Source organism: Biomphalaria glabrata, chromosome 8 (assembly GCF_947242115.1).
Source record: "Biomphalaria glabrata chromosome 8, xgBioGlab47.1, whole genome shotgun sequence".
Taxonomy (NCBI): domain Eukaryota; kingdom Metazoa; phylum Mollusca; class Gastropoda; family Planorbidae; genus Biomphalaria; species Biomphalaria glabrata.
Genome location: NC_074718.1, coordinates 23499372 through 23517601, shown reverse-complemented (window position 1 = coordinate 23517601; position 18230 = coordinate 23499372). Strand labels below are relative to the sequence as shown.

The 18230-nt window shown below is 33.9% G+C and overlaps 1 protein-coding gene across 1 annotated transcript in view; it reads right to left on the bottom strand.

The window, feature by feature from the left end:
* The window catches only part of LOC106054678 (centrosomal protein of 135 kDa-like), a 46641-nt gene extending 34393 nt beyond the window's left edge, over window positions 1-12248 (bottom strand). Inside the window, exons 1-6 of the mRNA XM_056037796.1 lie at window positions 12095-12248; window positions 10215-10399; window positions 9056-9188; window positions 7676-7843; window positions 7282-7409; window positions 6736-6834 (exon numbers count right to left, since the gene is read on the bottom strand). Coding sequence (XP_055893771.1) covers window positions 6736-6834; window positions 7282-7409; window positions 7676-7843; window positions 9056-9188; window positions 10215-10397 — 711 coding nt within the window. The 5' untranslated portion in view covers window positions 10398-10399; window positions 12095-12248. The remainder of the gene's footprint in view (window positions 1-6735; window positions 6835-7281; window positions 7410-7675; window positions 7844-9055; window positions 9189-10214; window positions 10400-12094) is intronic.
* Window positions 12249-18230: the final 5982 nt, after the last annotated feature.

Below are 18230 nucleotides of genomic sequence, written 5' to 3'. Positions count from 1 at the left end.
CAAGAACAATTAGAATTGAATAAACCAGTCTAATTGAATATTAGTTGGAATGTTATTGACTTCAATTGTGTACTGCAGGCACTTCCGGTTTAACCTCCTAGAACAGGGGTGGGCAACCTTTTTCTGCCGATCGCCGCATTAAAAAAATTTGGAGACTGGGGGGGGGGATATATATATATATATATATATATATATGTGATATATATATATATATATATATATATATATATATATATATATATATATATATGTGTGTGTGTGTGTGTTGCACTTCCAATTGAGGAATTATAACAAAGACTTACCAATTTCTTGAACTAATTTTTGTTTAAATTGTGACGGTATCTGTTTACATTTCATCACATTTCACCACAAATGTATAGTTGTACTTAATATGAAGTATATAACTGTTTACTCTCGTGCATAATGTTCCGGACCAGTTTTATTTATGATGTGTATAACCTATTAACTGATATTCTGTGTAGACGATATGGAAAACATGGGAAAGGTTTCGTAGGTCAACCCTGCGGAAAAATAAGGAGACGGCGACCATTAGGTAGTTTGTAGCACACGGCACTACACCCTGTGAGAGCTTGTGAAGCCGCTGATCCCAAACTGTAGGCCTATATAGGTCGTTTGTCATGAATTACATTAGAAGCGTTTAATTGTAGAACTCATGCCACCGATGTGACCTTGAACTGGTTGCTGAAAGAAATTCTTTTAATACTATCAGATTTAGCTTTATGTAAAACGGCAGGTGAAATCAATGTTTTGCCTTTAGTGTTTTCCGTATTTTGTTATTAGTAAAGGGATATTGTCAGACGCTCACAAACCATCAACTTCTCTATGTGCTGTCGAAGAGAGATTTTGTGGGTCTATTCTGAACTTTATCTTTGAGTGTTCGAAAGTTTTTCAAATCTGTATCTATTTTGTCAGCGTGCCATTGTCTGTGTAATTGGTACTTAAGCAACCGCTTGTTTGACATGGAAGGAATGAATCCCAATTTTAAATAATTAACGCTGTACAGTCTACATTGCTTTTTCTTTAAACATTAGTTACACGTAGGCAAAATTAAGCTATTGAAATATGCCTAAGTATTGAAATTAAATAGAACAATTGTTCGTTTTTGAACATCAGGAAAAATATTTAAAGTATTGAATATTCTATACAAATTATTAGTGTATGAAATAATTACATTTATGGAATGTGAAAAATAAAGTCACGACCTACTTTAATGAAATCTATTATCGTAGACCCCCGTGGACATCTCATAGACCCCCAATTTATTTTTTCACTTTCGTATACCCCCTGGGGTCTATATAGACCACTTTGGGAATCACTGGTACAACCTGTCATCTGATATTCTGTATAGACGATATTTGTAGTGTGTTTAACTTATTACTTGAGTGAATTTTTCGAAATATTGCCATTTAAAATAATCTTCGTTTACTTTGAACTTTTTAGAATGACGTTTAGAGAAAGTGTTTCTTTAGCCTCTCCAGCTCTCCATTATAAGAGATAAGAATCAAAAGTTTCAATAATGTCTATAGATATTTACAATTATTTATTTTTAATATATTGTTTGCATTTTTATATGTGTAATGTGTGGCACACCTGATTTCTTTGGGTGTCCGCGGGCCGCATGTGGCCCGCGGTCCGTAACTTTCCCACCCCTGTCCTAGAATAACAAAGTTTTTCCTGCAGAGAATAACCTAACCAGGCGCCTACAACACAGACATTATTATTCAAGTATGACGAACAGTGGTCCAATGTTTCAACTGATCAGTCGATAGACAAGTCTCGAGGTGTGCATACAAAATAAAAAACCAAACAACAGATTCCGATCTAGTCAAAATTTGATGAGAGCAGTTTATTCGAGGAACTGTGAAGTAAACTTTAAGGAAAGGAGGGAGTGTGACAGGTTCTACACACCACAAATATCGTCTATACAGAATATCAGATGATAGGGGGAAGTGACAGGTTATACACACCACAAATATCGTCCATACAGAATATCAGATGACAGAAATAAAAATAAATGGGACCACGTCAAGGGCTGATCTGGCCCGCGGGCCGTATTTTGGGCATCACTGCATTATGCAGCTACCATTGCACTTGTAATTGATCTAATACGATGACAGAATTTACAAAAGTTATTGGTATTGATTCAATGAAAAAGTTTTTTTTTAGACAGTTGTGACAAGTCTGAGAAACGTCTTAGATAACACAACAGCTGTTTAGTTCTCTTAACAAGTTACAATGCACAGACATACAACAAAGTCAAAAAATTGACAAGAAAATTACAGCCATGCAACATCTAAGCAGGATAGGGATTGAAACTGAAATTCCTTCTCTTTCTAATCCCGTGACAAATTCTAATCATCAACTAATTAGGATAAGGCTTTCAAAGTTGAATACTTAACATGACCTTCTACATAATCTTTTTTTTTAAACACACACTCATAAAGTAGACCTCGTAAAGAGAGTCCTACCTACTCATGTCTTGTTAGCAAGCCAAACATGCAATTATTTGGCTAGGTCTGTAAATGTAGGTTGAATGCTGAGCCCAGAGATACATTTCTGTACAGAATGAATGTGGTCTAAATACATTTTTTTATTGATTACACAGTAAGAAATTTATCTTTGTTTAAAAAATAAACAATAATGCAATATAGGGAGATAGTACACAAGATAAAATAGATAGATTACACTAAAAAAAATATTTTTAGTATAAACTTTAGACAGCACTATAGCAGATACTGTAAAGCTCATCTGTTTCTTTGGCAGTTAAAGAGGGTGTCATGTGGCCAAAGATGCCTTTGGTTTTGTGATATCTGTCTGTCTAACTGTCAATGTCTTATATAAGCTCTCATAAAAAGAGCTATTGTAAACCCAATATCACTATTGCCTGTATCTGCTGCGGGTCTTTTGTTTTTTCATACATGTTTAATATACACCATTTTTAAAAGCAAGTAAAGGTCTTAGATACTAGGGACCACTAGAAATTAAAGGTCTTTGATACTAGGGACCACTAGAAAGTAAAGGTCTTTGATACTAGGGACCACAAGAAAGTAAAGGTCTTTGATACTAGGGACCACTAGAAAGTAAAGGTATTTGATACTATAGAACCACTAGAAAGTAAAGGTCTTTGATACTAGGGACCACTAGAAAGTAAAGGTCTTTGATACTAGGGATCACTAGAAAGTAAACGAAAGAAAAATGTATTGAACTGTTTTGTTTTCTATTCATTTCACTGTAGACCAAAGTAGATATACCTCACAGAAATTGTATAATTTAAAAAAGTCAACAATGTGCTTCTTGGAGCTTGTCACTCTTCTAATAGAGTGCACTAGAGAAACAACAAGAAACCTTTGCATAATATATACACGTACGCATTCACATTAAAAAAAAAACAGATGTAATAGGCATCCTATGTCTATCTGCATCTTTTACATAGAATACTCAAAATATTCATCACCTTATGTAAAACCAAATATGTGAATACAACTGACATACAGGGTCACCCATGAGTTCATTAATGTAGATTCATGTTAGCAATGTTTTTCTGCTTTTTATTATGAGAAATTATTTTTCATACTATTATTGATACCATTGTTAAAAGAGTAAACCTATATTTGGCCAGGTTGGTAGACATGCCAAACCATGGCTACATGTGACAGTACCATAGGATAGTGAGAAATGTGTGCGAAATGGAAGGAAACACATCCAGAAATAGGGAAAGAACCCATGGAAGTCAGAAAATTACTTGTGCTCCAAAAATTCAACAGACTACAGGACATTGGACAGTGACAATATATTAATCAATTTATGATAATAGTTAAGATTTTATAAGACGAAAGTATTTGTAATCCAAACATATTTAAATTGTATTGTGTATGAATCATGGGTTTAGCATGGATTTTTTTCGGGTGGGGGGGGGGGGGGGGCGCTTTGGTCTCCCCCTCCCCCCAGCCAAATATATGTGTGAGCGCGCGCGCGCATAATTAATCTCAATTACATTCCGACCCTTCATTCTTTCGGAAGAAGTTCATTGTAACCTAGAACAGGTTTTCCCTGGGGTGAGTGGAATAAACTGTAAACACCCCGTCCTTGCCAGCAAGGGGGTCTGAGGGAGCGCTGTGAGCTCCCATAGCGGAGTTCGGGCCGGTATTAAAACAAAAAAAATGCATATTCTGAGGCATCTAAAGTGCATTATCATGCTATTAAAAATTTTTACTTCAAAAATCTAATCTGCTATTCTTACTTAGGACTTAGATCCTCCCGCGCCGTTTGCGCATTGGGCAGCAAGCTTTCTCCACAAAAATCTGTCTCTGGCAATGCCTGAAGCCTTTTCCCACCCCGTGTCCACTGCACTGAGGTCCTCCATGAAAGTGTGGCACCAAGTTATATTAGGATTCCCCGTTTCCGCTTTCCTCGTAATAGCCTCCATGTCATCGCAACTCTTGGTATGCGTAATTCATTATGTCAGAGAACATGTCCCGCAAACCTCATGAGACGCTCTGTCACAACCTCACTAAGTGTTCGACTTCCAGTTCGGCATAGGATTTCCTTGATTGAGACCCGATCTCTATAACTGACTCCTAAAATCCGTTTTAGCCGTCTTTGTTGAGCGACATTTAGTCTTTTTTTTTTCAATTCCAGCAGATGACTTCCATGCTATTCACTGCACTTTATTAATGGAGCCCAGCCACTGGTAGAAATGTGTAACCTCTCTTGGCTACGCTCTTGGAATTAGGTGATTGTAGTTTGCTTTAGATTTTATATCTAAAGGGGAAGTTTTATCGTCAAAACCATCTGTTTGGGGGGGTGGGGGGGTTAAACTAAAAAAATCATTGAGGTTTTTTTTTTAAACAACATCAAAACACCCTTAGCTACGCTCATAGAATTTTGAGTGAGTAATTTGCTTTTTTTTATATTGAAGTGGTGGCTTTTAGCTTCAAACCCCGCTGGAGGGGGGCGGGGTTAAACTCAAAACCCTCTGGATGGGGTTTTAACTTAAAGCTCTCTGGAGCTACGCTCATAGAATCTGGTGCTTTAGCCTTATACTGAAGAAGGGGTTATATCATTTAAAAAATTTTGAAGGTTTTTTAAAAATCAAATTCCCCTTAGCCATGATCTTGGAATTGGGGTATTTTCGTTTGCATTATTTTTGTTTTATATAAGAGGGGGGTTTAATCGCAAAACCCCCTGGAAAGGGATTTTAAACTCAAAATTCCCTTGGTTGCGCTGGGGCAAGTGATGATATAACATTAAAATCTCACCTAAAATAAACTAAATCAAAGCAAAAAAATCAGTCACAAAATTCCACCCTCCCCCTACAAGGGGAAAAGGGGGGGGGGGGATTTCATTTCCAGAGAGGGGGGGGGGGGGTTGAAGCTCAAGAACCCACCAGGCTACGCCCTTGGTATGAATGTAAAGTTAGTCTGAGACTCGTACTATGTAATTATTGTTCTTTATGAACTGAATATTCACATAAATAAAGTAATGTAATTTAAACATTTTTAAATCTATTTTTTGTATAACGATTTCTGTCACATTTAAAAATTACACAATAAATTTAACAAAAAGGAAATGTATTCATTAAAGTTTTAAATACTACAAAACAAGCTGGAAGAGTTCAGTCACATGTTTTAAAAGTTTTAACATTATTAACAGAGAAAGCATGGGAAAAAAAATTACTTTTCTTTATTTGAAATTCAAATTTAAAAAAAAAAAAAAAAGCTTCATGCCAGTCCAGATATTTCTATGTCTATGGAAATCATATATTCTTTTAGCAGAAACTTAACTATACATATAAGTTACTCAAAATTAAAAGTTAATACTCAATGCTATTTATAATAATAACAATCTTTATTATGCATGAGGAAATTTGTCTTACAATTTACGCAGTACATTGTAACTATTGAAAACAAAATAAACATTTACACCAGTTGTACTCAAACATTACATGTGAGATGTTGATAACAGAGACACCCAGTCCCCCCCCCCTTGTTGTGCACAGGTTTAGTAAGAGACATCATGGGATCTTGGAAAAGTGGATGTTGTAGTAGAGGAATGCATCAACCCAGTGACAGTTCTAATATTGGGGCTATCGAGAAACCTATGTTAAACCACTCCCCCAATTGGAGTTCATCTCAACTGACATAAAAAGTATTGGCAGTAAAATTTAATTTATCATCTAAGATAGTACCAAATTGAATGGCATTTTATTTTTACATTTAAGATTAATTAAATTATCATTACAGTATTTTTCAATATTTTTAATTTCTCTGAAATAATCATTTCATTTAAGTCTGAGCTAGCTCTCTGATAGCAGGGCAAGGAGAGATGCATTATCGGGGAAATTTGTCAAGGAGGAAAAATGACTATTCAACTGAAAATCCTGTATAAATACCCCTCACTGCCTAAGTAATTTGAAGAATTTACTTTCTTGCTAAGCCTTAATCGTACAGGTGCTTGTCTCAAAAATGTTAACAAAAGGGTTATATGTATATTCTTTTTTTTTTAATTATAGCCATGTACATATTACATTCACACAATTTCATTCTAATCAACTTGAATGAATATCATATTATTTCTCATGATGTCACAAGTTCTAGAGCATATTAAGTGCTTTATCTCTTGGCTAGTCTATGACAATAAATTAAAGAACTTTCTTACCTGTACTCTTAAGTGTTATCTCTTGGATAGTCTATGACAATAGAGTATGAATCTTACCTGTTCTCTAAAGTTCTTTAGCTTTCTGTCCATCACCTCCTTTTGATCAGCAGCAGAATTAACAGCAGCCTCCAGTTCAGCTATTCTAGCATCAGCCACCTTAAATAAAATTAATTAGTTCTTTTGTAATGAAAAAAAAAATTGATTAAATCAAATTAATAAATATTGGATGTCAAACTAATTTTATATGAAATAACTATTTAACTCCAAGTCAAGCTAGAGATCAATAGCATCAGCAAAGAAAAAATGAGTTACATTGTTAATAGTCACTTTTGTGCTGGAAATAATTATACAGATATCATTATGAATGAAAATGTGATTCAGGTTTCACTGATCAATGTTATGAACAAAATATTTCTTCTATGACTAATGTTTCACAAAAAGTGCTAGCAGACATAAGTACCATTCAAAGGCTTGCATATAGACATGTATTGTTGTTGAGATAGCAATGAATGAAAACAAATTATGGGCATTTAAAATGTGTTCAATGAAAAAAATTGTCTTCTAATGAAAACAAAATGTTCACAGTTGTAGCAGTACTCTTACCTGTAACAAATCAGCAACATATGGATCTTCAGGTGGAGGAATTTTAAACCCAAAGATGTCACTCTCTGGCACAGTTTGATCTATTTCCATTCTCTGTCTTCTAAATGGAATATTTTTCTTTCGACCTCCTGTGAGCACACACACATATAAATAAATAAATAAATAAAACCTTTTCAAACCAGAATAGGTTATTAAAATATAAAGTTCACAGAAACAATATATTGAAATATTACTAATCTTTACATACAAGTCAATCTAATGTAAAATCAGTGAAATGGATGACAAAGTAATTTTTACTCTCAATGTTTGAAAACAACAATTGGTGAGTTAAAAAGAAACAACACAATAAATTAGAAATGCTTGACTAACACATGAAGTAGACATAATTAGATACCTGGAGTTTGGACAACTGCATGGAAATTTTTTTCCTGTAACTTCAGAATAGTCTCTGATTTATCTTTAGATTCTCTCTCTAGCTGCTTCACTTTGTGAACATACTGATTGTTGAGAAATCTCAAGTCAGCATTTTTGTGTTCCATATCTCGCAGTGAAGCTTTCAACTCTGTAAAAATGTATGACATAACATTGAACATTTTAAAGTTACAGGCTTAAGTAAGAATTATTATACAACATTATTACCCAAATCAGTCATTATATTAAAATGTTTGTTTGTAAATTGTTTTACGTTTCATATGTTCCTTCAGAGATGAAGATAATTCACTTCCTAGTCCAAACGTTCCACAGGATGATGCAGAATAGGAGTGGGCAGGGTTTGAACCCTTGACCCTCCGAACGACAGTCCAGGATTCTTTCAATGTTTTCTTTCATTAATTTTGTGCTGTTTGGAATCCTTTTTAAACTTAGTAACAAATTACTTTTAATACTTTTCAAACAATATGGCGCTCCATAGCATTGTCTTTAAAGAACAAGATCCGGTTCTCCTATTCAGTTCCAAGACCAGAAAATTTACAAAAAAATATAGAAAAACTCCAGAACTTCGACAACATTTGCCTTCGCCAGATTGTGAATTAGGTGGATATCTACTGTCAACTTGTGGGAGAGAACCAAGCAAAAACACATTGCCCTAGATATTAAAAAGCCAAAGTGGAGCTGGATAGGACACAACCTTCAAAAGCCAATTACAAGGCAGCAGGGCAGGTCCTAGCAATTGCAGGGCCCTATGCGAAACTGATTGCGCGGGGCATAGTCTGTGTGGGAATAAGGATAATAAGTGAAAATTAAGATTTTGTATAAGAAAAAAAATCGACTAAGTTAAATATTGCGATCTGTACTTTACGAACCTTGTAACCAATGGCATATTTATATAAATAAAGTATTGGAACTTCCGATTAAGGTATAAAGTTGCCCGATTATTACATGAAAGGTGACAATGCCTTTTTTCCTTTTATCACGCGTAGGATTGGCGTTTTCCAAATTGAATGACACCCATAAAGGACAATTTTGTCTATTTTTCTGCAGATTTTAAAGAGTTTTCAAGAGATTTTAATACATTCAGGAGACTTCCAGGAGTTTTTCGTATATATTTTGCAATTTGATATTTACACCCTTGGCACTTGGCCTATGAAAGTGCGGGGCCCATTGCGACCGCATAGGTTGCAGTGGCCTAAGACCGGCCCTGCAAGGCAGGCACTTGATTGAAATCAGCAAGGGATGATTCTAAAATAAAATGTGTAATAAATCCTTATTATCAAAATCAAACACGTTATGTTTTTATGTTATTTGATGTTTCTTCAAAAGTTCAGTGGTATTGTACCTCTCACAGCTGCTTCAGATTCTTCCTTTCGTTTCACTAAAGTCATGTGAATTTCATTATTCTCCCTTATAAGTCTGGCATTGTCACTCTTGTATGGCTCAACAGCAGAGTCTACATCTGTGTATACCTCAGTCTATTTAATTGGAAATAAAATGAAGTAAATATTTTGTTATATGATTATGACAATATTTTAATAGTCAATTTTACTTCACCCACAATGCATTCAAAAAAAATTCAATAATAAAGAGTGATAACTGTAACAAATTTTAGTCCTTCTAATGTTGGGGGAAAAGTTAAGAAAAACAGAGAAAAAACAATTTGTTTTATTTTTCTTTCTTTTGTTTTGTAAAGTTTTTTCCCCACTCAAATGAGTCAATGTATTTATATTGTATTATCCTTAGGATTCAGTACTTATACTAAACTTTGAAATCCATTTTTTAATGCAACTAGATGCTATTCCCCTAAACATTGGTTATGGTTGTACTTCCTATTCATTATATGAAGTTATATGCCAGTAATTGTTTCCTAACTATTTTTCACAACATGAAGCTTCTCATCTGACAGGTTCTTGCACAACTTGAGATGTAGATCTGACAAAGGGAGTTTCAGTGAGAGAGAATGGATAAGAATAGATAGGAGGTAGCTGTAGGTAGAGGAGATGATGATGGGAGTAAAGTTCAGATAAAGTGAAAGAGATAGAAAGAAAACAGCAGCAAAAGTATAACAAAAGTGATTGATGAAAAGACAGACAGACAAGCATCACAAAGCTGGTACAGAGACAAAAAGTTAATAGAGAAATAGAGCCAGTGAAAGAAACATTGCTTCTGAAATTTAAATTTTAATAAATATATTTAACTACAAATTCTACGTGTATGCCCTTTAAAAAACAACCATTCTGAATGCTGAATTCTGTTCTCAATGCATCTTTTTTTCTTCCAGTGTATAATAAGATAATAATTTCTCCACATTAGTTTTCCCCACTGTCGTTTCATTTTCCAAGATTATAAACTTTTTTTTTTTTAATTCTATATTTGCTTGTTAAAAAATAAACAGATTTTTTCAAATGAGATGTATTATTTTTTTTCATTTGTGCTCTTTTTTCCCCCTAGAACCTTCTTATATTGACAATTTTAATATTAGAATCTTGTTTCAAGTCTACCTTTTTGGCCAGCTCAATTTTTGCATTTTTGAGACTTTCCGTGGTATGCAACAGGTCAACAAACAATTTCTCCACCAGAGGCAAGGATTCTATTCCCAGTGATTGCTTGTAGCCCAACTGATCAAGCCTTCGGCGGAGGTTACTGAACTTTTGCTGGGCTTGGGCAGAAACAGTGGAATCCATCTCTAGCAAGACAATAAAACATAATATAAAATGATTGATATAAATAAATCTTTTCCCTTGTGATTTAATATTAAAATTGTGTAGGTTATATTGTGTTGCAGTGCGCACAAATGTAATGTGTTAAGTTAAAAATATGTGAGACTTACTTAACTTAACAAATGTAAATTGTTATTATTATATTATATATATATATCTAATATAAATAAAAACCATATTATTAGTCTCAATAAAAATTGAAAGCAATATTTTTTTACTAAAGTAGATGTGAGGTATGTTAGAGCCCTAAGATGACACATGAGGAACCCAAATTTCCCTAAAGTATCCACATGGGATTTAATGTACCCATTTTCAGTCCATCAGATCTATTTATTGCACAAATTATCATATGTATAGAATGTCATCATCAATTTAAAACAAAATTATCAAGTAAACAAATTTAAATTTATATCTAAGTGAAGACAAAAGGATCATGGGTTACCCATATATATCATCATCTCTCTTACTAGTAGGATTCAAATAAATGCATAAACACTTGGCATCAACTCGGTTGACAGAGCTGATAATTCTAACATTTCCCCCATTTTTTCTTTCAAGACATTTCCTTCTTTCTAAGCTGAAAACAAAAACGCCATTTACCCAAAAATCCAGTTTTATCCACCATAAAACCATTAAAAGTAAGTAAAAGCAGTTTTGATAGGTGTTTTGTCTAAACTACATGAGCAGTCAAGGCTTGGATTTGGTTGCATATGATTCAGAGAATTTTAATGACAATAATAGCTTATTCCTAATGAAACCCTTGACTACAACAACCTTAAAAGCAATAAAATTAATACCACTAGACCAATAATGATAAAATGAGGTATAGTATAAGAATTTAAGAGACTGTAACAAGAGGGAGAGAAGGGTGAAGTAAACTATAAGGAAAATTGTTGTTTTCATAGTCTAAAGGAAGAGAGGAGGATGGAGACCTTTAAATATTGAATGACAAGTATCATAGGTTATGCTAGAGATCAAGTCGAACTGTTTTATGGTAATATGGCCTTGTGATGTCAATTAAAAGACAAGAAGGAAGACATGGAGTGTGGGAAAAGTGACAACAAAATGAGTAAACAACTGAAGCAGGTGTAAAAATTAAAATGGAAGAATTTAAAAGCTAATAACATTTTTTATACATGTTACGTATATATATTTTCAATATTTTCACTATCCCCCCCCCCCCCCCCCCAAAATATCAGTATTTGTTCATTTTGAATTCACAAAAAATGCATTTATAAATTTGCAATTCCGCTCAGACCTTACTGCAAGCTGACTTGAATTTTGAATTTAAATATAATGTTAGAAAGAAAACATAAAAAAATCTATTTTTATCATCCAAAGGCTTGCAAGAGTGCCAAGAGTGTCCAAATCCATTCTATACAAAACATCAATAAACCTATAAAAAAAATTATATTAGATACACACACACATTAATACTCAAATTCTAAAGCTAGATTTTAAAAAAATTATCTCTTTTTTTTATGTCTATTATTTATTAGTATAAGTCTATATTATATAGTATATATATAGTCTATAGATACTATAGTATGATAGTTTACTATAGTCTCTATAGTCACGTAGTGAGACTACGGTAGTGTCTTATAGTCTATAAATAGATTAGATCTAATATTATAATGCTTTGAATTTAACAAATTTCTTACTGATGATCCACTGATTCTGCCACAAATATTTACCAATGCCAGTACGTAATTATTTTGAATATTCTTAACAATAATTAGAATCTAAACTCCCAAAACATTAAATATCAATGTAAATTATAAGAAGGGAACATGTTTTGACAAGATTTGTTTTCGTTTGAAAATGCCGGAAGTGAACATTTCTTTACCTCTAAAGCAAGAAAAATTGTTTAGAAATATTAGAGTACCGTCCCTTATGACACACTTATACACCTGTATGCCATGGGATGATTTCGGGTTCTACCGGCGCCTTCGGTCACGGTTCAACCCCGAAATGAACACCCCCCCCCCAACACACACACACACTGGATATAGAGGTAGAATTTCGTGCTTGTTGTTTTGCTTTATTTTCTTTTTATTTAAGGGAAATTTTAATGTTAAACAATCACTAGCGTTGCCAACCGGAATTTGAGGTTAAAACCCCCTCTCAATAATTAAAAAAAAACTAAATCAAAATGGAGTTACCTAATTCCACAGTCTTAGCCAAAGGGGGTATGGACTTTGAATTTAACCCCACTCTCTGGAGGGTTTTGAGTTAAAATCCCCTTTGAAGTTTTTTTACTTTAAAATCCCCTTCTTCAATTTAAAAAAAAAAGAAGCTATAACTACAGTCACCAAATCCCATGAGCGTATCCAAGGTGTGTGTTTGATTAGACCTACTCTAGAAGTTTTGAGTCTAAAGCTTCGAAAGCAAACAAACTACTGTCACCGAATTCTATCAGTTAAGCCAAAAGAGTTGTTGAGATTAAACCGCCTCCCTTTAAAAGGATTTTGAATTTAACTCCCCCCCCCCCTTTTTTTTCAGAGAGATTTGAGTTTAAACCCCGCCCCGCCTTAGATAATTGAAGGCCCTAATCGTAGTGAACTTAGTGGCCCCCAATAAAATGTTTAAAAAATATAAAATAAACACCGAAAAATGAAATTACGAGCTGTGTTTATAACACCTACTTGTATCCTCTCTATCAACAAATAACTGAAATAGATATCTAGCGTAATTACAAAAGTGTTCCGTGAGCTCCTTAAACTTAAACATATTTATGCAAAGGTCATTAAACTTCAACAAAAGATCAACTTTTCGTAATTTGATGGCTGTACATTCTAGAATAAATTGTGAAATAATCAAGAGACTGAACGGTATATCTTTCGATAGATATCATTGCTTATTGCCAGACTCACAAGCAGACTGGATATCAAAATCGGTTCGGACATTGTCAGGGTTGTGTTAAAGCCTTAGCTCGTTTGCCCGGACCCCTGACATTCAACAGGCACCTTCTTGCTTACAATAAATAATTGACTCGCTGTTAACAATGTAAATTGTTTAATGATATGAATATAAGTTATAATGACAAACTGATGGAATAATATCTTTGACTTAAGAATATTATAATATTATGATTATATTAATTAAACAATCATTCTGCACCTGGCTGTTGCGCAACGTAACACATAAGTACACACAGCACTGGCCCACTTCTGACTCTTGTCTCAAGTGTAGACTTGGTAATCCCAGAACTAACTCCCTGTAGAGACGTAAGAAGCGACAAATTGAAAGGTCTAGTCTAATACGTTATGGCAGGGAAACAACTGTGAACTGCAGTAATGCCTTAGATACTCACCCTAAACAGGGGGACACAGACGAAAGAAACGTTACACAAGACATAACATAACAAGACCCCTTCATAAGCTTAAAAGCAAGGCAACAAAGAAGGTGCGTTAAAAAAGTGTGCACCTAACAAACATTGGTGCTAGAATATCATAACCTACGCACCGAAAGGCATTTCTATTCAATCCGTCCCACAAATTATATTATATGATGGGCATCCAATTCTAGGTCTACCTGCCTCAAAATCATTATGTTAAGTTTGATAATGTATCGATATGCTAACTGTACACATGCTCTATATCTTTATAAGAAATATAGGCCTTATTTTGCTTTTTAATCGCTAAGTTGTAGCACTGTCTAGGGATGTAGGCTATTACATTATGTCGGGAAATGTATTAGATTAAATTAGTATTGCACTGTAGAGCCTGTAAAGATTTCTTTAAACAAGACGTTCTCAAGGGGTCACTTTTATAAGAGAACTAGACATATGTTACCCGCGACCCGCGGGTCTTTATTTGCGCATTACTTTCGATATAGTCACTGAGAGTGTTTTGTAAACAATTAAACGAAATAATAATGTAATAAGTAAAGCGAATGTGTCAATATAAAAATAGTGTGAATGAAGCTATCAAATCAAAATAGCTAATAGGCTTAAATCCATTTTTTCACATTAAAACATTTGCTTGTAGGCCTATATATATTTGATTAAAATTTGAGATGAATAGACTTTGTATGTTCATGTGTTAAAGTATAAAGTAGATCTTGAGGTAGACATCTAAATCTACACTAATCTAGAGTTAAAAATTGGCTTTTATAGAGCTCATTCTGTGCTGCGCATGCGTGACCTTTTTTCATGAATGAATATAGACCTATCTCAACACGGATACGCAGCTTTAGCGAACGAATGTATTACAAATGCTTTAGAAAAACAAATTTGAATGTTAATTTGATTAAAATATGAAATAAATGGACAATAATTAGTATGTTTATGTGTTAAAGCATAAAACTATCTTTGCGAAAAGAAATTTTATCATCTTAGAGTTCAAGAAGAGTTTTAGACCTAGGCCTAGGAATAGACTCAGTAGAGAGATGTGTTAATGTGTAACCATTTGGTAATGTCTAATGAAAGAATGTTTGCCAGGAAATCTGTAGTCACAGATATCAGGAACTAATTTATGTAAAAAATGCTTTTGAATAATCTAGTGGATTGGATTTAGATGTATGTTAAACGTAGGTAATGATCCTTTCACGTTATTTCTCTTTCGCTACGAAAATAAAATTAGTTTTGCGAAGAAGGGTTTACCCGAAGTCGATACATTCTTATCTATTAAAAACGAAAAGAGCGATAGCTTTGTTCAATGAAAGCAGAATTTAAGTCATTGGTTAATATGCATGACTAAATGCATGACGCGTAGGACGTAATCATCTTCTTTTTTTGAAGTAACGTCTGTATTATATAAGATAAGAAGATAAGATGAATGGGATTATAAAGTGAACAATTAAACGAAATAATTTTTAGTACGCGATTCATGAATGAATATAGATCTAGGCCTATCTCAACTCGGCTTCGCAGCTTTCGTAGATGAATGTAGCTTTAGAAAACCAAATTTGAATGTTTATTTGATCAAAATATGAAATGAATGGACTTTAATTAATATGTTTATGTGTTAAAGTATAAAACTATCTGTGCGAAGAGAAGTTTTATCATCTTAGAGTTGAATTAGAGTTTTAGATCTAGGGATGGGATTATAAAGTAAACAATTAAACGAATTAATATTTAGTACGCGATTCATTACGTATTGTCTAATGAAAGAATGTTCGTCAGGAAATCTGTAGTCACAGATATAAGGAACTAATTTATGTAAAAAATGCTTTTGAAACACAAAATTGAAGGTTAATTTTATTACATAATGAATTCAATGGATCCTTTTTTGTATTTTCATGTGTCAAAGTAAAAAAAACTATGTGCGCAAAGTGTATTTCTAAAAATTAGATCTAGGTCTAAATCCTTTCGATCTTTTCTCATGTCAACATTGTTAACCATGGCCTAGATCCATAAAATACTATAGCTGTTATAGAGTCGGACAACTTTATTTTTTTTGAGGGTCTTAAGTTTGTTTTAGGGCTACAATACATACACTACGGTCTAAGTTGGTACCCAAGGAACATTCCTGCCTAGTTTTATCAAGATTGGTCAAGCGGTTTTGATGTCTATAAGTAACATACATACATACATACACCACACATTCTACTTTATAATATAGATATTATAAAACCTTGAACATTTTAATACCTGTTATAGACGTACCTTTAGGTGGCAATACGGGCCTTAGTCATAGTCTTTCTCACATAGTTTTTAATGATATTCAACTTGGAAAATCTTTTTTTTTTTGACTCGATGCAACGCTGAACGGAATGCTCAATACACTACGAAGAGCAATAAAGACATTTTGGGACGGCAGTAATCAAACTATGTCGTTCTCCTTTCAGATCGCCAAACAAGATTGCGGCATGCAGTCGTCTCTTATGCGAGATAAATGTTAGACCCAGCGCAGCTGTCGAATGGTAATTAGTGCTTCTATACTGTCCACACCGGCCTCCAGCAGAATATAATTATTTGTAATGTTAAATGTAGTCTTGCCAGAGCATGCCCATTAAGGAGCGAATGCACCTTTTGGTAGAAGCGTTCATTGAGCCTGAAACTTTCTTACCCAAACCTTAATGCCGACAACCGACATAGTTCCCAGTGTCGCTCTAGGTCCTTAATCCAGTTGGCTTGTAGCACGAAGGACGTCTCTTAGTTCCAGACAAGTCATACCCTTACCTTTTGCTGAGTCCTTCTAGTATCAACTTGCCAGTCACTGGTGTGCACCATAAGCATAGGCGATGGAGCAGAGTTACAACAATATCATCATCAGACCTTGTTCCACGCAAAAAAAATTGATTGATTTTTCCTCTAAATATAGTGAAAAGAAATCAAGACATAATCATTATAAATGAAGATTAATAGTATGGTTTAATTTCACATTTGAAAACTATTGGCAACACAATTAATGTCATTATGTTCTTCAATAAGTTTAACAAATAATGTAACAGAAGTAGACAAAAAATGTATTTCTATTTTCATTGTTGGTGAGTTATAGACATTTAAATAATAATAATTACCTTCTCCATAGGCTATAACAATGTGAGGAACTAATTATATGCTATTAGAGTAAGAATCACAAATGAATTTTTATCAGATTAGTAAATTAAAAAATCAATACAGCAATTAGAGTACTTAACCGTTCTATAGTAAGCAATACATACTTTTTAGAGATTATTATTCCAGATTTTAGTCTGAACAATTAGTATAGGTTTAAATAAATAATGTAAGATACATGCTTTGTAACTGTAGCCTATTATTCAAGTTATTAAGTAATCAATGAGAATCTCCTGAAGTTTCCTTACCAGGAGAAAATTAATTTAATTGACTATAGCATATTTCTGAAGTATTGAGAGTCGATATAACATTTGTTACTTTGGCAAACGTCTTCAACAGAACTTGTTATAATTGGTAACCCAGCATTAACTATGAGCAGCTTTGTCAGCTATGAACTCTTAAAAGAAGTAACTTTCATCATTAAATGTGGGATCTTGTTTCCTCTGGCCTTCATTGGAACAGTCACAAATACACTTAATGTTTTGGTCTTTTATAAACAAGGTTTCAAGGATGGTACGAATATCTCCGTGACAGCTATTGCATTCTGGAATCTGCTAAAATGCCTTTGCGGCCTGGTAACTAAGTTTTCTTACCCAATCAGTTTCGTCGATCAAGCGTTTGGTGTCACGTGGGACAACATTACATTCCCTTACATTGAATACACCACAATATACGCTGGCTACGTGACTTTCTCCTTGGCAGCTTTTCTCTCAGTGGAAAGATTCTTGTGTGTCTGGAAACCTTTCACAGCCAAGTCTTTGTTAACGCCCACAACGATCTTTCTTTCCGTGGTCATCATTTCCATTGGTACATTCGGCGCCTACGTTGTGGTTTATTTTGCATACACCATCAAGTTTGAATATAGTCAGACTTTTAACACAACTGTGGCCATCTACGTCTTCAGTGACTTTTATTATCAGAAATCAGCGGTTTTCATGGTGTATTATCAAGTCCAAGCCATTCTAATTCCAGCCATTAGTTTTATCCTAATGTCTCTTTTCTCTCTTGCCACGGTTTATTGCTTGAAGAAAAACTCGCAATATTTATACAATCACCAGTCTTTCAAAACCAACGCACCAAGTCGAGAGAAACAAGTGTCAAAGACATTATTAATTGTTATTTTAGTGTATATCATAAATCTGTTCCCTAGATTTGTATTTTACATCGCGCAACTTGCTGAACCCGAATTTTATGTTCTTCGAAAGTATAACAATCTATTTGTGACCGTAGCTTTGTTAATATTTATCATTGACTCTGTCAATTCGTGCAGTCACTTTTTTATTTTTACAGTGTTT